Source organism: Chionomys nivalis, chromosome 4 (assembly GCF_950005125.1).
Source record: "Chionomys nivalis chromosome 4, mChiNiv1.1, whole genome shotgun sequence".
In the NCBI taxonomy this organism is placed as follows: domain Eukaryota; kingdom Metazoa; phylum Chordata; class Mammalia; order Rodentia; family Cricetidae; genus Chionomys; species Chionomys nivalis.
The window spans coordinates 104,420,309-104,444,691 of record NC_080089.1 but is presented as its reverse complement, the minus strand read 5'-3'; the positions used below and the strand labels follow the sequence as shown (position 1 = coordinate 104,444,691).

Genomic DNA, 24,383 nt, shown 5'->3' with positions numbered 1-24,383 from the left:
TTTTTCGAGACAGGGTTTCTCTGTGGCTTTGGAGCCTGTCCTGGAACTAGCTCTGTAGACCAGGCTGGTCTCGAACTCACAGAGATCCGCCTGCCTCTGCCTCCCAAGTGCTGGGATTAAAGGCGTGCGCCACCATCGCCCGGCTTTTTTTAATTAATTAATTAATTTATTTATTTATTTGTTTATTTATTTATTGGTTTTTAGAGACAGGGTTTCTCTGTGGTTTTGGAGCCTGTCCTGGAACTCGCTCTTGTAGACCAGGCTGGTCTCGAACTCCCAGAGATCCGCCTGCCTCTGCCTCCCGAGTGCTGGGATTAAAGGCGTGCGCCACCACCGCCCGGCTTAAATCTTTTTTAAAAAGATAGTGAGTTATGTGTATCTATGTGTGAAACTGTGCACCTTGTAGGTGCCCTTGAAGACTAGAACCAAACCCAGATCTAGAAGAGCATCCCAGTCTCTCAACCAGTGTGCCATCTTTTCAGACTCCACACCTCAAAAATAAAATCGCTTAAAAGAAAAACTTGATTAGACCAGACATGGTGGTGCAAGCATATAGTCCCAGCACTTGGGAAGTAGATACAAGAAGACAGAGAGCTCAGGTTCACCATTAGTTTCATAGTGAGTTCAAGCCTGGGCCACATGGAGCCCTAGCTCTAAATATTAAAGTACTTTAAGATCACTGGTAGTGGCCAGTAAACACAGTGAATTCTGAATTCTTAGCATCTTGCATCATTCATGGTAGAAATTTCCAGTTTACAATTGTTAGCTCTGTGTGTTTGTAACACAGAAATTAATGTCTTGCCCTAGGACAACCGGAGAGAGAGAGGAGAGAGAAGAATATAGTTGTCTGAAATGGCTTTAAACTCCTGTCAGTTCTCCTGCTTCATTATCTGGAGTGCAATTACAGGCGTGTACCACCTAGCCTCCAGAAAGGTAATCGTTAGCGTTCCTTCTGTAGAAGCAGGATTTACATGTTTTACAGTGTGTCAGGCACTTGTAGGGTTTACATCCGGGTCCTCAGAGACTGAATGGCAGCTTTGTCATGGAGTAGATGAAATATGCAAAAAAAAAAAAAAAAATTAACTCGGGGTCGAGTGACAGGCTCCTGGGAGACCACACTTCCCGGCAGCCCTCGCTCAGACAGACGCCTTTGTTGATTGGATGCCTCTGAAGAGGCGGGTGGGGTGGGGGTGGGGAGGATCCAGGCGCGAGGTACTGTGGGTAGGAGAAGACGGTCGGTGGAGACGCCATTTTGTAGAGCGGCCGAACCCTTTAGGAGGTTCTGGGACGCAGAGCCGCTACTGCTTCTGCTTCGTTCCCTCCTGGGGGGTGAGTGCGGCGGCCGTCCATCACGTCCCAGTGATTCTTGCTGTTGCTGCTGTGCCTTGAGTCTCTGTCAGCCGTCAGAGGTGACCGCTCAGCCACGTCTTTGAAGGGACTAAACTAAGCAAGCGTTCGAGGGCCGCGCCCCTCATCGCCTCTGGCTCTGCCACCTTTCTTAGGTCGTCCCCTAACTCAGACCTCGGCCCGCCTCTTTGAGTTGCTTGTCTCTGGCTGGGACGTTGTCCCGAATCCCCTGTCCAGCGGAGTGGTGGAGCGTCTGTCCCTCGGACACCCCTCGAGAGCGCCTGCAACTGAATCTCACTCTCGGAAAGGTGGTTTGGTGATGGTGATCTGAGGACTGGGAACCTCCTCAGGCGGGGAGGGACGTTTGTGAGGTGGGAAAGACAGACCGAATGTCGGATTCAGTAGTTTAGGCCTTTAGCGCCGCCATCTCGGCTACGACACCCCACGGAGGTGGGTACGGGCACCTCCCGGGAAACAAGGGACAGCCGTAGCCGTTCGACCCCGGAACTTGAATCTCTAGATGTCTCTTTCGTTTATTATGTCAACGAATATTCGTTGAACGCCTGCTTTAGACCAGATGCTAGAAACAGCTGTAACTAACTAGTTCGTGGGACATCACAGGTATCGAAGAATACACCTGTGTGATGTTTTATTCCGGCCTATGGGCAGGGGGCAGGCTGTTAGTCACTCGGCGGCCTGTGTGGATCAGGTATTAAGCCAAGTCAAGGTCTTGTCTTACTGAAATAGATCACGCGTTACAATATACTTGTACATTTTAGTCAGATCAGCTTTCACCTAAGGCTTTAAAGTTCTTGTCAGAAAAATTTGAAGCTAGTGTTTCTCGATTTTAGTGTTGAATTTTACATTCATGAAGACACTTGGATGAATTTTTAACCATCGACCATAATGAAAACAAGGAGCCTTTTGCTTTGTAATAGTAGTAGGAGTATCCAAGGTGTCTTCTGCCTTCACCCTTCTTACGATGTTAGTCTTACTATGTTAAAGTATCCTTCATCTTCCTGTTTCTTAACAAAGCATGATTTAATGTTGACAGTTAGCCCTCGTTAGCCAAGTTAAGGATTGATCGAATCCTAGCTACAGTTTGTAGGGCACTTGATTTAAGTGATCTCTGAAATTTGCAACAATCTTTTTTTTCTCCTAGAGAAAAAAATTTCACCTTTTGGAGCTGAGTGCTAGATCTTCAGTGAGACAATGGGTTCAGACAAAAGGTGAGTTTCATTCAGTACATCCCCTGACCTTAATCTCAGCATTTTAGTGCATACTGAACTAGTTGTTTAAAATTTTTTAGGTATCTTTGTGTGATGGCAGTTCATGCCTTTAATCTCTGCAGAGGCAGATCGAATCTCTGAGTTTAAGACCAGCAAGGATTACATAAAGAAAGTCTGCCTCAAAAAAACAAAAACCCTAATATAATAATAATAACCGTGCCTGCAAAGAAAAAAACAGTAATAAGTTGTTTATTTACCTAACGAATATTTTTTTTTTTTTTTTTTTTGGTTTTTCGAGACAGGGTTTCTCTGTGGCTTTGGAGCCTGTCCTGGAACTAGCTCTGTAGACCAGGCTGGTCTCGAACTCACAGAGATCCGCCTGCCTCTGCCTCCCGAGTGCCCTAACGAATATTTAAGCATATATTTGTTTCTAGTGTTCATGGCCACTTTCATGGTTCTGTTCTCACAAACTTCACTCTAGTGAGAGAATTAAATGTTATGATAAGAGATATTTAAAGTGCAGTCTGGACACAAAAGAAGCCTTTTTTTTCTGGTACACAGCCAGGAGAGCTTCTTGGAGAAAGTATTCTCTGAGGTGAAATCTGAAGGCTAAATAAGAATGAGGTTAAGGAGAGCAGTATGGAGTAGGCTATGGGAAGTTCCAGGCTATTCAAAGCCTGCCTGACAAGCAGTGAGTGAATGCCATCCTTGTATTCCCTGATGATACAGTGCAAGACTTAGCTCGGAGAGGCCTGGTATACGTGTTAGTTACATCAAGAGGGAAAGGAAAAAAACTGCAGTATTAAGATGAGAACATTTTAGGACGGGGGATATAGCTCAGTAGCCTATGAAGCACTAGGGTCAATCTCCAGTAAGACCAAATAAATTAAACAAGCAAAGATGAAAACTTTTGGCTGTTTCAACAACTATGGATATTTCATCTTAAATCATTTGACTTAACAAAGCCTTTATGTGGTATTAAGGCCAGTTCCTGTGATAGATGGAAAATCTAGAGAGACTTGTTTTGGATATATCATTCTAATCCTGTGACAGCAGTCTTTATTGCAATAACGTGTAATTAAAAATCTCCCTTTTACTGGGCAGTAGTGGCACGTGGTTTGTTTTTTTTTTTGTTTTGTTTTATTTGTTTTCTCTCTCTCTCCAAGACAGGGTTTCTCTGTATCTTTGGAGCCTGTCCTGGAACTCACTCTATAGATCAGGCTGGCCTCAAACTCACAGAGATCCACCTGCCTCTGCCTTCCCAGTGCTGGAATTAAAGGCTTGTACCACCACTGCCCGGCCTGGCACAAGCCTTTAATCCCTGCAGAGGCAGGTGGATCTCAGAGTTTAAGGCCAGAATACTCTATAGAAATAATTCCAGGACAACCAAAGCCACACAGAGAAACCCTGTGTGTGGTGGAGGGAGGGGAGAGCTTACCCTTTTGTTGCCAGTAGTAAAAAAGGTTATAGGAAATAAATGTCTTCTGTGGCTATTGGTTTGTTCTATTTATCCATTTATGTGTACAAATGAAGTACTTGGTTATAGGCCTGATTGGTGGGGGGTTGAAGGGAAGACTTAGGTCATCTAGGGCATTGGTCCGTTTCTGGTATGTATAGTACCTTTGAGAGTACATGAGTTAAGATGTGTTCTTTGATGTTGAGCAAAGTTCACCTTTAATCCTGGCAGAGGCCAGTGGTTCTCCAGGTACATTTTGGGATTCATTAAGCTATTTGGATGTAGCTTATAAACTCATACATGGGACGATTCTTTTTTCTGAATGTACAAAATGATATACTTAAGATTAAATAAACATTGTTTTTCTTTGCAGAGTGAGTAGAACAGAACGTAGTGGAAGATATGGTTCCATCATAGACAGGGATGACCGTGATGAGCGTGAATCTAGAAGCCGGCGAAGGGACTCCGATTATAAGAGATCAAGTGATGATCGGAGAGGTGATAGATATGATGACTATCGAGACTATGATAGTCCAGAGGTGAGTAATAGCAATTGTTGATTAAAATTAAAATTATATAGCCAATCTTTTTATATAGGAAGTGTGGCAACTTGAATATTGTACCTATTACTCTGAAGCATATTCAGGTTGACTGTAACTTCCAAAGACATAGTGGACTTTAATAGTATTAATATTAATAGCCAAAGTTTGTGTTAGATTCGCCATGGACTCCTTTGAGTATCTGAACTTTATGAACTTTTTTGCATCACAGTACAACATTACAAGCTAGGTGTTGTTGAGGGGGGCAGAGAAGAGGTTGGGGTGGCAGAATGGGAGGAAAGGAGGTAGGGGAAACTGGTCGGGATGTTATAAAAATGAAAAAGTTAAAAAAAATGTTAGGTGTCATTGTCACCCTTATTCCCCCAGACACAGTCTTACTATGTAACTTTGTAGGCCCTGCTACTCTGAAACGCAAGATCTTCCTGGGATTAAAGGCATGGGCCATTCTGCCCTGTGATGTGGTATACCCTGTTTTTGTTGTTTTGTTTTGTGTTTTTGAGACAGGGTTTCTTTGTGTAACTGTCCTAGCTGTTCTGCCATCTGCTTTGTATACTAAGCTGGCCTCAAACTCACAGAAATCTACCTACCTCTGCCTCACAAGGGCTGGTATTAAAGTCGTGCGTCACCACCGCCCTGCATATTGTTCACATTTTAAAGACTGTGGTCAGGCAATGGTAGCTCACACCTTCTATCCCAGCACTTGGGAGGCAGAGGCTCTGTGAGTTAGAGGCCAGCCTGGTCTACAGAGCTAGTAGTTCCAAGGCTCCTAGTGCTATTATAAAGAAAAACCCTATCTTGAAAACCAAAGAGAGAGAGACATACAGACAGACAGTAGAGGGTAAGATAGAAATTTGCTTAGCATGTACAAGGCCATAGATTTGGTTTCTGATATTGGTTCTTTTTAAGATACAAATTCTAACAATACACTATCCTTATGCCTCAGAATGTTTACGTTGTAATTTGTTACCTTAACTGCTTTTGTTTTATATTACATATTTGTTCATATCTGTTTGGAAATAATTATATTGCTAATATAACTTATAAGCCTTTCCCCACTTTCTCTACATAATTTTATACTCTTAACAAGACATTGTATTAAAATGTTAGTGTATTTATAGTAAATTAAGTCATTGTTCTCAACTAAGTGGATGTCATTTTAGCAATATTGCATTGGGAGCTAGAAAGATGGCTCAGCAGTGAAGAACATTCGCTGTTCTTCCAGAGGACCCAGGTTTGGTTTCTAGCACCCATATGGTGGCTTACTACTATCTTTAGCTTCATTTCCCAGTTATCTGGCACCATCTTCTGGACTCTTGTGGGTAACATGGTATGCATATCATATGGTCTAGATCAAAGAGTACAGGTGAGTTTAATTATTATTCTGTTTGCCAGAGAGAGCGTGAAAGAAGGAACAGTGACCGGTCTGAAGATGGCTACCATTCAGATGGTGACTATGGAGAGCATGATTATAGACATGACATCAGTGATGAGAGAGAGAGCAAGACCATCATGCTGCGTGGCCTTCCTATCACTATCACAGAGAGCGATGTAAGAGAAACAGTAGTTCTAACATTCTAGTAGGCATCATTGTCTCATGGTGCAGTATTAGGCTGTTATGTCACTTAGTCAAATAGATTTCTTTCTTTTGTGATAGACCAAAGTAAAGTATCATTCATATCTAACCTTTGAAGCTCAATGTAGAATTTTTTAAAGTTTCCAAATAAGTATAAGTCTTTTTTTTTTTTTTTTGGTTTTTCGAGACAGGGTTTCTCTGTGGCTTTGGAACTAGCTCTTGTAGACCAGGCTGGTCTCGAACTCACAGAGATCCGCCTGCCTCTGCCTCCCAAGTATAAGTCTTATTTGTACAACTAATTCATGCTTTCAAAAGTTTCAAAGTTTGTTTGGGTGGTGATGGTATACGCCTTTAAACCCCAGCATTCAGGATGCAGAAACAGGTGTGTCGCTAAATTTGAGGTGAGTCTGATCTACAGAGAGAGTTCCAGAACAGTAAATTTTTTTTTTAAGAAAAAGTTTATTTTTAATGCCTAGCCTAATGCTGTGTACCAGTAATCTAAGCACTCAGGAGGCTTAGATCGGTAATTCAGGCCAGCCTGAGATAAATAATAAAATCCTTAAAGAATCCAAGGACTGGGTTCTAGCACTGCCAAAAAAGAAAACAAAAAAATTAACATCATCAATAATCTGAGTTTTTTTATTTTGAACAAAATTACATTTTTCCATTTGAAATCTCTGAGAAAACTGTTGAAAAGGATATTGTGGTCCTTGGCTTATTTGGCTTTTTTGTTTGTTTGTTTTTTGTTTTTTTTTTAATGGTTTCTCTGTGTAGTCTGACTGTCCAGGAACTCGCTGTAGATTAGACTGGCCTTGAACTCACTAAGATCACTGTCCTCTGCTTCCCGAATGCTGCGATTAAAAGTGTGCACCACCACCAATATAGTAGATTTTTAAACTGGAAGTAGCTATTGTAGTAAATGTAAGATAGATTGTTGGAATTAATAGTGAGTTGTTCTTTCATTATTTGTGATCCACTGCACATATGTTATACCGTATATACTATGTTAGGTGTCATCATGGTACAAAAGCTACCTACTAACATGGAGGAATAGCCAAGACAGCATATGATGATTGTAATTGGCTAGGTATTGTTAGATACAATAGCATGTGCCTATAATCCCAGCTGCTAAGGAGGCTGAGGCAGGAGGGTTTCTTGAACTGAGATCAAAGTCAATCTAGGCAATATAGTAAGACCTTTTTCTTTTGTTTGTATGTGGTTTTATTTTATTTTATTTTATTTATTTATTTTTTTTTATTTTTTTTTTTTTTTTGGTTTTTCGAGACAGGGTTTCTCTGTGGCTTTGGAGCCTGTCCTGGAACTAGCTCTGTAGACCAGACTGGTCTCGAACTCACAGAGATCCACCTGCCTCTGCCTCCCGAGTGCTGGGATTAAAGGCGTGCGCCACCACATCGCCCGGCTTGTATGTGGTTTTATGTGGAACTTTTTTGTTTGAAAGAGGATGGCTATCCTAGAGCTCACTATGTAGGCCATGCCGAACTCGAACTCTCAATGCTGTAGTTAAAGGTGTGCATCCCCATGCCTGGACTTTATTCTCCTTTTTTTTTTGGATTTTTCGAGACAGGGTTTCTCCGTAGCTTTTTGGTTCCTGTCCTGGAACTAGCTCTTGTAGACCAGGCTGGCCTCGAACTCACAGAGATCCGCCTGCCTCTGCCTCCCAAGTGCTGGGATTAAAGGCGTGCGCCACCGCCGCCCGGCGACTTTATTCCTTTTTTTAATCTCCATAATGGGACATTGGGAAAGGTCTTGCAGTGAAAAATATGGAAAAGACTCCTTTGCGGGAGATATTAGTTACCCTGATTTTTGATTGAAACACTTTGGTTGGGTAAAGGACTGGGGAAATGGTATAGTGAATGAAATTGTGAGCTGATCTAAAATATAGAAACATATTGAATTGATAAGGCTTTACACAAACAGCTTGAATTTATGGTAGTCAAATGCTGTTGGCAGAAAAGAGGTAGGAAGGTGCCATTAGCTTTGAAAACTCAGCCAAGGTCCTGGAGAGATGGCTCAGAGGTAAGATCATTGGCTGTTCTTCCAAAGAACCCAGGTTCAGTTGCCAGAACCTACATGACAGCTCACAACTGCCGATAACTCCAACAGATTTGACCCTCACACAGACATATATGCAGACAAAACACCAATGCAAATAAAAATAAATCATTTAAAAGTAATTAATTAAAGAAAGAAAACCCAGCCAACTATACGAGAAAGTTACAGAGGCAGGGGAGATGGCTCTGTGGTATGAGTGCTTGGTCTGCAAGCATGAGGCCTAAGTTCAAATCCCCAGCACCTGCATAATAAACAGACTGACTACGTGTTAGGTCATCCCCAACATTGAGATGTAGAGACAAGTGGATCCCAACAGTTCATTAGCCAGTTTGCCAGCTAGTCTAACTAAAAGAGCAAGCTTCTGGTTTAGTGACAGACCCTGTCTCAAGACAGTAAAGTGAAAAGTGATAGAAGACATGTGATGTCCTGGTTTGACCTTCACGTGCACACACTTATACTCGTGTAGACACTGTAAATATACACCCTCCAAACACAAAGTTTTCATGGTAACTCATAATTCACATGAGTTAGGATGATGAAAGAACTGAAGTAAATTGTGCTTTCGTAGTTGTAGCTATAAGTCAGAAGTATAAGAAATCCTATAGACTGATACAGGAAAGCTTATTGATTAAATGAGTTGTATGACCTTGGAAACCCACAGATTAGTAGCATAAGAGAAACAGTACTGTAGCTTAGTTTTGGAGGCTGTCATGTAAGTAAAGAGAGATTATGATGCTCTATGTTTTAATCTTTAAAGAAAAAATTCCATAAATTTGATTTTCAATGTAGGATTTCTGGGGCTAGAACTCTAGCTTAGTTTGGAGAGTGCTTTCCTAGAATACATGAAGATCTGAGTTCTGTCTCAGCATTTGGAAAGTAGGGGCAGAAGAATCAAGTTAAAGGTCAGTACAGACTGCATAAGCTGCTTTCTCAAATGAAAGTAGAGTTTATGCCGGGTGGTGGTGGCACTCGCCTTTAATCCCAGCACTTGGGAGGCAGAGGCAGGTGGATCTCTGTGAGTTCGAGGCCAGCCTGGTCTACAAGAGCTAGTTCCAGGACAGGAATCAAAAGCTATGGAGAAACCCTGTCTCAGAAGAAAAAAAAAAAAAAAGAAAGTAGAGTTTATTTGAGGGAGCATACATCTGGAGGTCAGAAGACAACTTGCAGGGATCGATTCTCTATGTGAGTCTTAGATCAACCTTTGCCCACTGAACCATCTTGATTGCCCTTTTTTTCTCTTTTTCCCCCCAATAAATGATAGAGAAAACCTCAGTTGCTTTTGTTTTTTAACAAGCTAATATCAGCTATGCCAAACTTATAACCAAGTCTGGGTTAAAAAGTGAATCTTTATGTTCCTATATTGGCCAACCCAAGAGACCAGAAAAGGATTGAAGTGGAAGCATTAGGGTTGTGAGAGTAGACTTGGAACACAGCAATTTTAGTTTACAGTGTTTCTGTGTCTGTCTTGTCTACCCCCACCCCAGTCCCTCTCCTTTTTTGTATACTTTAGGTAGGATTCAATCTACTAAATGAAATAAAACATTCTGTTCAATGTGTCCCTCTTTTTCCCTTCCTATTTTTGTTTCAAGGTCTATATGTAGTCTGGCTTTGCTCACTTTGTTGAGCCAGGTTTCTATTGTGGAGCTATCTCTGCCTCCCATTGTGCCTCAAGTATTTGTCCTCTGTTTCAGTCTCCTTATTGGGATTTCAGGCATGAACTTGGCAGACATACCCTATGTCTCCTTGAAATCATAATTTCTGTGTTCTTCAGAAAACAAGACCATGAGATTAAAGGACTGAGGCTTGGAGGATATCATCTCATGATCAGGACTTACAATAACAAATAATTGCACTGGAGGGAAGTGTCTAGGCAGTATTTAACAAGTTTATATTTATTTTCATGACAAATAGTCCCTGACTTTTTTTTTTTTTTTTTTTTTTTTTTTTTTGGTTTTTCGAGACAGGGTTTCTCTGTGGCTTTGGAGCCTGTCCTGGAACTAGCTCTTGTAGACCAGGCTGGTCTCGAACTCACAGAGATTCACCTGCCTCTGCCTCCCAAGTGCTGGGATTAAAGGCGTGCGCCACCACCGCCCGGCCCTTGACTTTTAAAATAAATGTGTTTTGTTGGTGTAAGTGAAAAACTTGACTACAGTTGATATAATCCCAGTCCTTAAACTTTCTTTATGACTGTAGCTTAAACTAACTGTAAAACCCTGTGCAGATTCGAGAAATGATGGAGTCCTTTGAAGGCCCTCAGCCTGCAGATGTGAGGCTGATGAAGAGGAAAACAGGTGAGAGCTTGCTTAGTTCCTGCCTGTTCTAGTTCTCTTCCCCATTCCCACCTCAGTCCCTAAAGAACATCCTGATAAACCCCAGTCTTCAAACACATGAATTCAGAATGAAAGGTTTGCCATGGCTAAGGAATATGACTTTGAAAATGATACTAGCATCTGAGGAACTTTTTTTAAAACTTTGCTTTTAGGGGTTTTCTTTTTCTTCGGTAAGTAGTGATTTATAAACTCCTTGTTTGACTGTTCTTAGTCGGTTGCATGGTTACTTTAAGTGTGGAATCAAATCAAGTGGCATTTAATTCAGGCGGCTGTTCCTTGCCATGGCAAAGTATCAAGAAGATCCCCAAGTCAAGTCACATTTGTAAAGCTGCTTCCCAATTGGCTTTGTCACGCAGTGTTGAAGCAGTGGGAGAGATTCGCCTGTTATAAAGGAACTGACTAACACGAGTATCCCGTCTATATCTGAATGCTGTCTCTAGGTGTAAGCCGTGGTTTCGCCTTCGTGGAGTTTTATCACTTGCAAGATGCTACCAGCTGGATGGAAGCCAATCAGGTTGCTTCACTCACCAAGTCTAGATATTCATGAAAATGGAACAAGTCTGTACAATTAAAAAAAAAAAGGTTGAAGGAGTGGTTTGTTCCAAAGGAGTGACTTTAATATTTTTTAACAACAACAACAAAAAGCTTTGTGTATATTAAAATTGACATTACTATAGTAAATACAGTACCGAGAACTGTTGCAGAATTTGTTCTGCTTTTAAATGTGACTACCTAAAAGAACTTTACCTTCTGAAAATCTGTGTGGTAGTCAACAACCCAATGCTCCCCTTTCCTGCCTGATTATATTCCTGTTCATTGTATCCATTGAGAATTTAAACTACTGAACTCTCCAGTTGACAGTGAACAGAATGTAATAGAAGTCTGTAGCAGGCAGTTTAACAAGTAATTCCTTGTTTTGTCTGGAGACCATATGCCAACTAGAGGCATCACTTCTCAGCTGGATCTTCTGAGACTGTTAAGGACAAAGTAATTTTTGAACAGTAAGGTCCATGGAATCATTGTCCTGTTGCTGTCTCATCTAGGCGTAGTGGCACTAAGATCTAATATCCCTGAGAATGCCTCTTATAATCTGTTCAAAACCATTTATTGTAGCCTTAACTAAAGTATTTTATAGTGTTCCAAGATAGTGCTTAATGTTTGTCATTAAAAAATACTTTATTGCAAGATCCCCAAAGCGCAATATCTTTAAGCAAGTGCATACTAGGTAGTTACTTGACTCTTACTTTTCTACAACATTTTATGATTTGAGTCACCCAAGAATAAGAGTTAATGTTATATGATTGGCTAATATATAACTAGCAAGACTTACTTTAAGATAAGGGTGAAAAAAACAACAACAACAAAAAAAAAGATAAGGCTGTTGGCTTTGACTTAATTTGTTATGAAGACACTCAGTTTCTTGTCAGGTCTGGTAGCATAAGACTATAATCTTAATGCACTATCTCAAAAAAATAAAATAGACTCCTAGTTTGACTACCCAGAAATGACAACCTGTAAAGTATGCTGACTCACTCTTGTAATCTCAGATTCAAGAGAGTGAGGCAGGAAGATAGCCCTGAGTTCAAGGCCAGCCTGGGCTATAGTGTGAGACTCTTTAAAATTAAAAAAAAAAAAAAAAAAATCAAGCCATGCAGTGTTGGCACACGCCTTTAATCCCAGCACTCGGGAAAGTGAGGCAGGTAGATCTCTATTAAGTGTCAGACCAGCCTGGGCTACAGAGTGAGTTCCAAGACACCGAGTGCTACTTAGTGAGACCCTGTCTGGAAAACAAAACAAATTATTAATTAATTAATAAAAATTACATCACAGTCCTGTCTTGTAGAAAATTTCATGCATTTCTTACCATGGATACCATCCTAGTAAATCTAGAATGTGCACAATAAAACTTACAATGACAGCTTTCTTGACAGCCTCTTTTGATATAGTAGGTATGTCAGAATGAATAAATAACCTAAGAAGTTAAAACCTGTAAGACATTTTAATGTCTATGCAATTTTAATGTATACAAAGCTTTGTTAATATGTAATATTTTCTTATCATTCAAATTCACTCCAGAAATAAAAGGCCAGTAGGATTAGGAACCCAGTGGTAGATTGAAGTCTCCCAACACGCATCCCTTCTAGTGGGATATGTTTATATCTTATATTTGCTTCTGTACATCATAGTGCATAGATGGCCTTTCAGCTCTTTCCATCTTGGCCAGACATGCAATTTTGCCTTTAGATGCTACAGAGACAAAATTCATATTATGATTTGTGAGAACCAAATTGCCCAACAGTATTAATTTATAAAGGGGTTAGACTCCTTTTAAAAATCTGAGCTGGGTATGTTGGCACACACCTTTAATCCCAGAACTCCAGAGGCAGAGACAGGCAGATCTCTGTAAGTTCCAGGCCAGCCAGAGCAACATATTGAGACCCTGTCTCAAAAAAATAAATAAAATCTGAATGTCCTACTTAAGTCTGTTCTGATAGTGTTAGACAACTACTACAACCACCATCCTCCACCCTGAGGGAAGAACAGAGATGCTTCTGTTATAAATGAAGGCTCTTTGGGGGCAGGTGCTAGGGATGCTCTTGGCTAGATTGGCTCAGAGTTTTGACTGTTCAAAGTAAAGTCCCTTTTACTCACTTGGTTGACTTAAAGGTGATATATACATATTATGAACTTTCCTACACCCTCCCCCTGAAGAAACTTCATTGGTCTCCTGGTTACTCATCCTGAAAAGAGTACAATCCATTTTAGAGAAAAACACACCTGTCACCTACAACATGACATGATCACATTTGGCAAGAAAACCTCATTTAAGCTGTTTCAGAGTTGGTAGCATTCAGAATAGTCCTTACTAAAAAGTTACGATCAAGTTCCCTTTTAAAAATGAGATACACCCCCCCCTTTTGTCCCTCCAAAAAAATACATCCTGAAGCAAGAATTTTGGGGAAGGGAAAATACAAAAGGCATTTACATTACATAAGGATGGGGACTGGGAAAAAGTGACAGCCAAGCCCAAGGAAACCATGCTAAGGGCTAATAAAGGAGACAGTCTCAGAACTGGAAGAGGTCTGTCTTCTGCTTTTGAAATAGACTCACTCTCAGGCAGCCTGTCAATGCTAAATGTTAGGACTTCTGTCTCTGCTGGAGACACAGCCTGGTGCATGTCAGCGTTTAGTGTTTGGCAGCTTTCTCAGCACTCCCTGACTCCGTTTACCTTTACTCCGCATCCCATTCTCTTACTGCCTATCTGAAGGATTGGATGGGCAGAGTATAGGTGGCGGTGGTTGGTCTTCCCCGTATGTTGTCCATTTAATTCCAGAGCACTGATTTTTCCGAAGTGTGCTCTGACCTGGGAAAATGGACACACATTCTTCACAATGGGAATAACTAATTACTTCTTTTTTTTTACAGAAAAAATTGGTGATTCAAGGAAAGCACATTGCAATGCATTATAGCAATCCCAGACCTAAGTTTGAAGATTGGCTTTGTAACAAGGTAAGCATCTGTTCTTCCCAAATAAATAGGCTGTTTGTCTCTTTGTTCATTTGTTTGTTTGATTTCCTAACAAGAAAATTAGCACAATCACCAGCTTGTATGAGAAGTCCATTTTTTGTGCTTTCTGACTTTTCTTTGGTCTTCCTGTGCTGGTATTAAAGGACAGCAATCCTGGAATTCTATGAAGATATAGGATTCTAACTCAGAGTTTCATTTAAGATTTTTTTTAGATGTGTTTCACTTTGTTGTTTATGAAATTCTGAATCTCAAGTTTTTTTACATGCTGTTAATTATGTTAACAAAGATCCTTGAGAGCCTTGGTGTATAATAACATTGGTCCTGTCACCAATGCTGAATTTTGATAGTACTAAGATAATTCATTGTGTATGAGGCTAGAAAGGGGAAAGGTCATGTCCAGGTTATATTGTTTACATATATGACAGTTCATGTAATTGTAATGCTCTTTTCACATAAAGAACTTTTGTTGGTGGCTGCTGTAAGAAACTTCTCATCTTGGTGACAGCGGAATCCTACCTTAAAATATAATTTTTTTTTTTTTTGGAAGAATTCTGAGAGTATAACATAAAATTTTAGGTTATGCCCTTTTGTCTATACATAATAGCAATTTTTGCTTTTATATTTAGTTACTTGGCCTCACTGTTCTAACCCACATGATGACTAGGAAGCCTAGCCTAATGTAAGAAATAATTACAGATAAAACCTTTTTTTTTTTCCAGTGCTGCCTTAACAATTTCAGGAAAAGACTAAAATGCTTCCGATGTGGAGCGGACAAGTTTGGTAAGCGTGGATTCAGTTGTTTGGAAAATGCAATTAAACCTGAATTACTGTCTATTTACCCAAGGAAAAGTATAGATTTTTTTTTTTTTACATATAGCATAAATTTTTTTTTTACCTTGGGCTAAGTAGATGCTACATGGTTGTAAGAGAAGAGAAAATTCTTCAAAATTAAGGATGTTCACCTGGTTTGCATGCTACATCTACTTTTGTTTAGTCTGTAGTGATGCTGTCCTGCACTGGTTCAGGGTTTGCGTTCTGTATTACCTCTGTCAAAATTATGAGGTTCAAGTGTAGCCACAGATTTGTTTGTTTTTTGAGACAGGGTTTCTCTGTGTGGCTCTAGCTGTCTTGGAATTTGCTCTATAGTCCAGGGCTGGCCTTTAACTCAAAGAGTTCTGCCTGCCTCTGCCTCCCAAGTGCTGGGATTAAAGGTGTGCACTACCACTGGCCAGCTAATTTTTGAAAGAAAAAAATGGCATGGTGATTCACACCTGTGCTCAGTCAAGAGGATAAAAAATTCAAGGCCAGAATGGGTATCTTAGGTTTTAAGCTGACCAAAATTACATAGTAAGAAAATCAGAAATTCTGGCAGGCAGAGACTGGGGAGATGGCTCAGTAGGTAAGGTATTTTCTGTGCAAGCATTAGGACCAGAGTTCAAATCCTTAACATTCATACAACCAAAAAAAAAAAAAAAAGAGGTGGGGCATGTTGGTGTGCTTATAATTACAGGGCTATCCCTGGTGCTCTGGCCAGCTTGCAAATGGGTTAGCTCAAAGTGAGTGAAAAACTGTCAAAAGACAAGAAGTAATAGAGACACCAGCCATGGACTTCTCCCTCTACATGCACTTGCTGGCCTGTGAATAAGATACTCCACACAAAGAAAAGATCACCTTCCCAAATTAGAAACAAAGCCAAAGGCTGCCAGATGCTTAAAATAAAAACAGTTGGCCCTCAGGAGTTGATTGCAGGATGATCTGGAGTTCCAGGTCATCCTCAACTATATAGCAAGTTTGTTTCCAGCTTTGACTATATGAAACTGTCTCATACAAAAGTGCTTTAGAAGTTACAATATATTTCTTTGGTAAAAAATACTTTGTAGCTGGGAACGTTCTCATGCCTATAATTGAATCGTCACACTTAGGAAGCTGAGATAGGATTGCCAAGAGTTTAAAACCGTGTCCTTTTTTTTTTTTTTTTTTTTAATCTAAATATATTGGAAACAAAACTACTTGGGGAACTGAAGGTATAAATATCTCGGTTATCTCAGTGGTAGGGCTCTTACCAAGCATGCACACAGGACCTTGGTTTGACCCTCCCAAAAACTAATAAAAGAAAGAAAGTGATGCTTGTTTGTTTGTCCATTTGTCCATTTTCATTTGAGTCTCCTTTGCTCCTAGACTCTGAACAGGAAGTGCCCCCTGGAACTACAGAGTCTGTTCAGTCAGTGGATTACTACTGTGATAGTAAGTTCAACATAATCCTTTGGTTTTCATGTTAAACGCTGACCTCTCTTAGCAGTCTCAATTCCCTTATATGTTTTAAGGGAGCACCCACAGCTATAGTTTGCCCTGTAGAAATTTGCCCAAGTTAAAAAGTAAGCCAAAATCCTGTAAAAATAAATAAATAGTTTAGTCTGTAAACCTGCATTTAGAAAGCACTGATGGGGGCGGGGAGGTTGCTGGAATGATGGCTCAGTGGTTAAGAGCATTGACTCTTCTTCCAGAGGACTTGAGTTCAATTCCCAGCAACCACATGGTGGCTCACAACCATTGTAATGAGATCTGGCACCCTCTTCTGGCCTGTAGGCATACATGGAGGCAGAATGTTGTATACATAATAAATAAATAAAATCTTTAAAAAAAAAAAAGAAAAGAAAGCACTGATGGGCCAGGCGGTGGTGGCGCACACCTTTAACTTTAATCCCAGCACTTGGGAGGCAGAGGTAGGCGGATCTCTGTGAGTTCAAGGCCAGCCTGGTCTACAGAGTGAGTTCCAGGACAAGCACCAAAACTACAGAGAAACCTTGTCTTGAAAAATGAAAGAAAAACAAAGCACTGATGGTGGGAATGTTTGATTGCTATTTTTCTTGTATACCAACAGCAATTATTCTCCGGAACATAGCTCCGCACACTGTGGTGGATTCCATTATGACAGCACTGTCTCCCTATGCATCCTTAGCTGTCAATAACATTCGCCTCATAAAAGATAAACAAACACAACAGAACAGAGGCTTTGCATTTGTGCAGCTGTCTTCTGCAATGGTGAGCTTCTCCAATCATCTTTGGTTTTGTCTTTTTTAAAAATATCTTATTGACTGGTGAGAGGGTACAGGTTGACTGGGTGATGGTGGCACAGTACTTAGAAGACAGGCAAGCAGATCACTGTGAGTTCGAGGCCAGCCTGCTCTACAAGAGCAAGTTCCAGGACAGCCAGGGCTACACAAAAACCCTGTCCTGAAAAAAGCAACAAAAAAGGACAGAGGTCTAGGCAATAAGTGTAGCCTAAGCTAAGTTATTTAGTGACACAGTGTGTGCAGAGTCCTAGTTTAAGCTCTAGCATCAAAGTAGAAAAAGTGCCAGAAGTGGTGATGCACTCCTTGAATGTCAGCACTCAGGAGGCAGCGATACTCTGAGTTTGAGGCCTTCCAGTGCTATATAGCGAGATTTTGTCTCAAAACAAGACAAAATCCCACAAAATAAAAAGAACAAAACACACCCCAAAAATAATTAAAATAGCTTTTCTGAATGTGCCCATTATTTCGTGTAGAGCCATGTAGAACTCCGTCAACACGGGAAGTGATAACGTAGGCTCTAGGTGACATGCTCATTGCATACAGAAGTGGGTTGTAAATAGCAATATAGTGGCCATAATAAACCATTGCAGCTAATAAAATGCATTCTCTTGTTCCTGAAGTAACAAAGAAAAGCATCTGTTGTATGCTCAAGAAATGAAATGAATTTATTCCACATTTTGTGGTTAGAACTGTAAAGTAGCAGATGTCTTCAAGAAAAACATCACATTTAGAAATTTATGGTGTTGGGCTGGAGAGATGGCTCAGAGGTTAAGAGCGTTGCCTGCTCTTCCAAAGGTCCTGAGTTCAATTCCCAGCAACCACATGGTGGCTCACAACCATCTGTAAAGGGGTCTGGTGCCCTCTTCTGGCCTGCAGGCATACACACAAACAGAATATTGTATACATAATAAATAAATAAATATTAAAAAAAAAAAGAAGAAATTTATGGTGTTATGGAGCCAGAAATCTCCCGTAACTAACACAACCAGTTCCGAGTTTCCTATCAAAGTATAAAAAGATAGTTAGCAAGAAATAGCAAAACTTGGAAAGTTTACTTCTAGAATCATCTGTGAAGCCCATCAGTATAAACAAGTTTTGTATACATCCAAATAAGATGTTACTCTTTCCATTTGCTTTTGTTTTCCAAATGAAAAGTCCCTATATAGACACTGTCTCTTTGTACCTTTGATAGTTCTTTAGCCATACTGATTTCCATGGTAGTAGGGAGGTAGGCAGTGACAAAGAACTTGAGCAAAGTAAGCAACTTTTACTAGATGATGGGGGGAAGATAATTTTAATCATGTTTGGGTCCCCTGGAAATCAAGTTATAAATGGCTGTGAGCTGCCATGTAGGTGCTGGGAATGTAACCTAAATTTGGAAGAGGAGCCAGTTCTTTTAGCTGCTGAGACATCTCTTCAACCCCCAAAATCAAGTAACAGCCTGGTATGGTAGCACATGCTTTTAATCCCCACACTCTAGAGACAGAGGCAGGTGATCTCTGTTCCTGGTCAGCCTGATCTGTAGATTGAGTTCTAGGCCATAATTAATAGCCAGACCTGTATCGTGAAACCCTGTCTCAAAGAGAAAACAGTTTTAAGAGGCAATTGTGGCTCAGCTAATTATGATAGTTTATGTGAGGCTTCCAGAACACAATGTTCAAAGCTGTATAGTTACAATTGTGCTACACTAAATTGAGGACTGAGGTTTTGGACAACTGAAATTGGAGTGTCATTTCAGTCTTGTATCTTTAGACTGTGTGTGTGTTCCTTTAATAATTCTGTCTTAGAGGTATTTCTTTTCTGAAGTTTTTATGTCCACAAGTATAGTAAGAAATTACTGCCTTTTTCTTTCTCTAATGGAAACAAAGTTTTGTTTCTTAGATGGAGTAGGTGGTAGGGAGATATTCTAAATTATATAACAAAATTGTTTTTCTTCACTTTCTCCTTCAGGATGCTTCTCAGCTGCTTCAGATATTACAGAGTCTCCATCCTCCATTGAAAATTGATGGGAAAACTATTGGGGTTGACTTTGCAAAAAGTGCCAGAAAGTGAGTGGTATTATTGTCCTTATTTCAAACTATTAGCATTTGTATATTTGTACTGTCAACACTGATTTCCCTGATTGTAGATCAAGAGGGAGAAGATTGTCTTCTCTTAGATTCTATCCCTGCAGCCCTCTACAACCAGATAATAACAGTTGCCAGAAATGGTTTCAGCAGATACATTGAGAACACATTCTGTGCAAACTGCAGCAGTATAATGCAAACCTGTCCAGAAATAATCCTTAGCTTGCAGGATATTAGTATGCTAACATATGTTACATTACTGTCTAATGCGCTAAGTATCCTTCTTACAAAAAAAAATCATTTTTACTTTATGTGCATTGGTGGTTTGCCTACATGTATGTCCGTGTGAGAGTGTCAGATCTTAAAGTTACAGACAGTTGTTAATTGCCACATGGAAGCTAGGAATTCAACACAGATCCTTTGGAAGAGCAGTCAGTGTTCTTAACCACTGAGTCATCATTCCAGCCCAAGTATCCTTTTTTAGAGCCAGGAGATGCCTTAGGAGGTAAAGTAGTTGTCATTCCTCTGACCCCAATGCTGTGACAAGATCCTGGTAGCCAAAACAGCTAGGATTTTTTTTTTGAGAAATTCTGTCTCAAAATTAAGGTAGAGAGCCAGGCAGTGGTGATGCACGCCTTTAATCCCAGCACTTGGGAGGCAGAGGCAGGCAGATCTCTGTGACTTTGAGGCCAGCCTGGGCTACAGAGAGTTTTCCAAAGCTACAGAGAAACCTTGTCTCAAAAAAATAATAGAGGTGGGTGGGTGGGTGGGTGGGTGGGTGGGTGGGTGGGTGGGTGGGTGGGTGGGTGGGTGGGTGGGTGGGTGGATGGATGGATGGATGGATGGATGGATGGATGGATAGATAGATAGATAGATAGATAGATAGATAGATAGATAGATAGATAGATAGATAGATAGATAGATAGAACTAGGGAAAGAAGGATGAAAGGAAGGAGGAAATGAGAAGATAACACCAGATGTCAGCCTCTGATCTCTATATGCAGTGAGCACAACCTTCACACACATGTTAACATGTACAGTACACACAAGACACCAGAAAGACAAATTTTCATTTCTAGTATCATGAGTCATCTAGGAGATAATTGGATCAGTTATAGAGAAGACAATGACTCCTCTCCTTCAGAAATTCTACCTTGCTAGCATTTGAGCCACATATCCCCTCCCCCAACTCCACAGGCAGAATTAGCTGGTGCTCCCTTGGAACTGTTGGAAGCATAAACTGAACATACAGAGAGAATCACATGATTACATCTTTGTAATTTCAGAGATTTGGTCCTTCCAGATGGTAACCGTGTCAGTGCTTTCTCTGTAGCTAGTACAGCCATTGCTGCTGCTCAGTGGTCATCCACTCAGGTAAGAGTGAGACGAAGGGTCTTTTTACTTAAGATGACTTTTCTTGGGGTGCTCAGAATAGATGGTTGCAGGAATGTTTTTAGGGATTACGTTCTGATATCTTTATTTGTTGTTCTACTGAATTTATCTTTGATTTTTTTTCTTTTGGTATTTTATAGTCTCAAAGTGGTGAAGGAGGCAGTGTTGACTACAGTTATATGCAGCCAGGCCAGGATGGCTATGCACAGTACACTCAGGTAGGTGAACTTGGCTAGCATTCAACTCCTGTTCTACAGACTGTGTAGAACAGCAGGTCTAACCGGTGGATTTCCCTCAGTACTCACAGGATTACCAACAGTTTTATCAGCAACAAGCTGGAGGACTGGAATCTGAGGCATCGTCTACATCAGGTAATAAGCTTCATCGCTGTTTTGCTTCTGTTGAAGTAACTATGGTTGAGGAAATATTAACTATACCCGAAGCTACAAGTCAGTTCCTTGCAAGACTTGAGACGGCACATTGAGGACTGTCCTCATTTGCCAGAAGGGCTGGTAAAAGTTATTGTGAATACTGAGACTCAATGTAAGCTATGGTTAGCTTTTTTTTTTTTTTTTGGTTTTTTTTTTTTTTTTTTTGGTTTTTCAAGACAGGGTTTCTCTGTAGCTACGGAGCATGTCCTGGAGCTAGCTCTTGTAGACCAGGCTGACCTCGAACTCACAAAGATCCACCTGTCTCTGCCTCCCAAGTGCTGGGATTAAAGGCGTGCGCCACCACCGCCAGGCGGTTAGCTTTATTCTTGGAATTTAACTGAGTGTTCAAAACTCCATGTTGAATTTTGAGTGACCACAGAAGTTTAGGTATATGACCCTATAGCAGCACTCAGACACCCACCAGAAAAGCCATACTAAGATGACTTTGGGCTGGGTGCTGATGGCATATCTATAGTCTTAGCACTCTGGAAACAGAGGCAGGCAGTTCTCTCATGAGTTCGAGGCCAGCCTTGTCTGTATAGCTAGTGCAGAGCCTACATAGTGAAACTCTGAGGGTGGGAACCAGGGCTTTCGGGCTGGTTTAGTTTGTAAAGTGCTTGTGTGGCATACATGAAGCCTGGATTAAATCCCCACCAGTGCATAAAACCAGGGGTAGTTGCACATTCCTTTAGTCTTAGTGAGTAGAAGGTAGAGATGGGAAGATCAGAAGGTTAAGGTTATCCTTAACTGCATAGCAAGTTCCAAGTTAGCCTGAGCTCCATGATACTCTGTCTTAGAAAAAAGTCCTTGAGGCCAGGCAGTGGTGGCTCACTCGGGAGGCAGATGCAGGCAGATAGATCGCTGAGTTTAAGGCCAGGACAGGCTCCAAAGCTACACAGAAAGAAACCTTGTCTTAAACCCGGAAAAAAAAAAAAAGAAAAAGAAGAAGAAGAAAAGGAAAGGAAAAAAATTATTTGATTTAGCTTTTCTTCCAGGACTATAAAAGTCTTTTTTAATCAAGGAAGACATTTTTTAAAAGTACTTTTATGGTTTATTTAACTTTTTTTTTTTTTTTTTTTTTTTGGTTTTTCGAGACAGGGTTTCTCTGTGGCTTTGGAGCCTGTCCTGGAACTAGCTCTTGTAGACCAGGCTGGTCTCGAACTCACAATCCACCTGCCTCTGCCTCCCAAGTGCTGGGATTAAAGGCGTACGCCACCACCGCCCGGCTTATTTAACTTTATTTTATGTGCATTAGTGTGAAGCTGTCAACTGGATCTTCAGACAGTTGTGAGTTGCCATGTGGGTACTGGGAATTGAACCCCGGTCCTCTGGAAGAGCAGTCAGTGCTCTTAACCACTGAGCCATCTCTCCAGCCCCCGACTATAAAAATCTAAGAGTCAGATCTTTTCTCAGCACAGAGCAGATACATATCTTTGCTTCTTTTCCTTTCTTAGCCATAATATAGAATGTAAAACTTTGTATATCTTACTCTAGTAGAATTTTAAGCAGCTGCCCAAAAAGGGTCCTTTGTGGGGATTAGGTTAAGAACTCTGACATACAGAGCCAGACATGGGGTTATATGCCTGTAGCACCAGCACTAGAGAGGCAGAGGCAGGAGGATCACTACAAGGTTGAAGGCATCCTGCTCTACATAACACAACCTCAGAAAACAAACAAAACACACACCAAATTGACACAGGCCGGTGTGACATTTGTAATTCCAGGCAAAGGGTTCATGAGTTTAATTCACCATTCAACTACATAGCAAAATCCTGCCTCCAAAAAAAGAAAGGAGCAGCTTACAAAGTGAGGGCTGAAATGAATGTTGCCCCGGAGTTAAACTGTCCTTTAGCTCTCCCTAACCCTTTTGTTTGTCATCAGGCACAGCAGTGACTACCACCTCATCGGCTGTTGTGTCCCAGAGTCCCCAACTATATAATCAGACCTCCAATCCACCTGGCTCTCCGGTAATCTTTGCTCTTAAATATAGAATTGCTGGTTTTGTTGCTATGTAAACATTACCCTTTCCTGGTATGTGAACCAGGATTGACTAATTACATACATTTCACCTATTTATTAGGTTTTTTAAAGTTATTATATTTACATGCATGTATTTTAAATATAAAGATCCTAGCAAGGCATATTTATACTTTGTAAATTCTTCAGCTTGACCTTTAGAAAGTTGTCAGCATGTCTTTTGCTATAGAACTGCCCTAGTTCCTTGCTGCAGTCTGTCAGGGCAGTCCTTCCTCCTGGATGATTGCAGTGACTTAGTTCTCTTAAAAGGCTTTACAGTTGAAATTATATTGAAGCTAATGTTCTTTCCAGACTGAGGAAGCACAGCCTAGCACTAGCACAAGTACACAGGCCCCAGCTGCTTCCCCTACTGGTGTAGTTCCTGGTACCAAATATGGTAAGCCAAACCTCATGGGACTATTAACAGTTGGAAGGTCCTAATTGTTGCCTTTGTTGTTAATAAAGTTCCTCTCCCTTTGAAATGGGTATCAGAGGGACATTGGGAATGTGAAGAAAGAATGTTGAGGCCTTCTATAGCTCACTGGCTTATAGATTGACATACAGTTTCTTACCTTGAATGACTGCCTGGGATTTGTTTTTGCAGCGGTGCCTGACACATCTACTTATCAATATGATGAATCTTCAGGATATTATTATGATCCTACAACAGGGCTCTACTATGACCCTAACTCACAAGTAAGTACTGTTTCCCTCTTCACTATCACTAGAAAATACTTGGTCTCACTTAATACCTTTATGGGACCGAGAAGAAACATTTTCTTTTCTTTTTTTTTTTTTCAAAGATTTATTTATTATATATATATTGTTATGCCTGCATATATGCCTACTCACCAGAAGAGGGCACTAGACCTCATTACAGGTAGTTGTGAGCCACCGTTTGGTTGCTTGAAATTGAACTCAGGACCTCTGGAAGAACAGCCAGAAGCCAGTGCTCTTAACCTCTGAGCCATCTCTCCAGCCCGAGAAGAAACATTTTCTATAGGAGAGTATATGACCCAGATAGTTACAGGGTTTTGTTTCTTTCGAAATTATGAGCTATCAGGACTTTAAATATGAATCAATTTCTTTTTGCTCTTTTGGTTTGGTTTTTGGTTTTTTTGAGACAGAGTTTCTCTGTTTAACAGCTGTCCTGGAACTCACTTTGTAGCCCAGACATCACCTGCCTTTTCTTCCCGAATGCTGGGATTAAAGGCATGCATCACTACCACCCGGATAATCACTAATTTCTTTCCTTTTTTTAATTATTTATTTTTATTTTATATCATTGGTGTTTTGCCTTCATGTATG

At 40.6% G+C, this 24,383-nt stretch overlaps 1 protein-coding gene across 2 annotated transcripts in view; it reads left to right on the top strand.

The window, feature by feature from the left end:
* Window positions 1-1,223: 1,223 nt before the first annotated feature.
* Window positions 1,224-24,383, top strand: part of Rbm5 (RNA binding motif protein 5) — a 32,938-nt gene continuing 9,778 nt past the window's right edge. The window contains exons 1-17 of one of the 2 annotated variants that reach the window (XM_057766625.1): window positions 1,224-1,329; window positions 2,510-2,576; window positions 4,406-4,571; window positions 5,985-6,140; window positions 10,460-10,529; window positions 11,009-11,082; window positions 13,995-14,078; window positions 14,816-14,876; window positions 16,275-16,340; window positions 16,978-17,138; window positions 19,121-19,218; window positions 20,523-20,610; window positions 20,769-20,846; window positions 20,927-20,999; window positions 22,941-23,026; window positions 23,388-23,472; window positions 23,680-23,771. In XM_057766625.1, coding sequence (XP_057622608.1) covers window positions 2,560-2,576; window positions 4,406-4,571; window positions 5,985-6,140; window positions 10,460-10,529; window positions 11,009-11,082; window positions 13,995-14,078; window positions 14,816-14,876; window positions 16,275-16,340; window positions 16,978-17,138; window positions 19,121-19,218; window positions 20,523-20,610; window positions 20,769-20,846; window positions 20,927-20,999; window positions 22,941-23,026; window positions 23,388-23,472; window positions 23,680-23,771 — 1,455 coding nt within the window. In that variant the 5' untranslated portion in view covers window positions 1,224-1,329; window positions 2,510-2,559. Of the gene's footprint in view, window positions 1,656-2,509; window positions 2,577-4,405; window positions 4,572-5,984; window positions 6,141-10,459; window positions 10,530-11,008; window positions 11,083-13,994; window positions 14,079-14,815; window positions 14,877-16,274; window positions 16,341-16,977; window positions 17,139-19,120; window positions 19,219-20,522; window positions 20,611-20,768; window positions 20,847-20,926; window positions 21,000-22,940; window positions 23,027-23,387; window positions 23,473-23,679; window positions 23,772-24,383 lie in introns of both variants that reach the window. The other variant, XM_057766624.1, reaches the window with a different exon arrangement.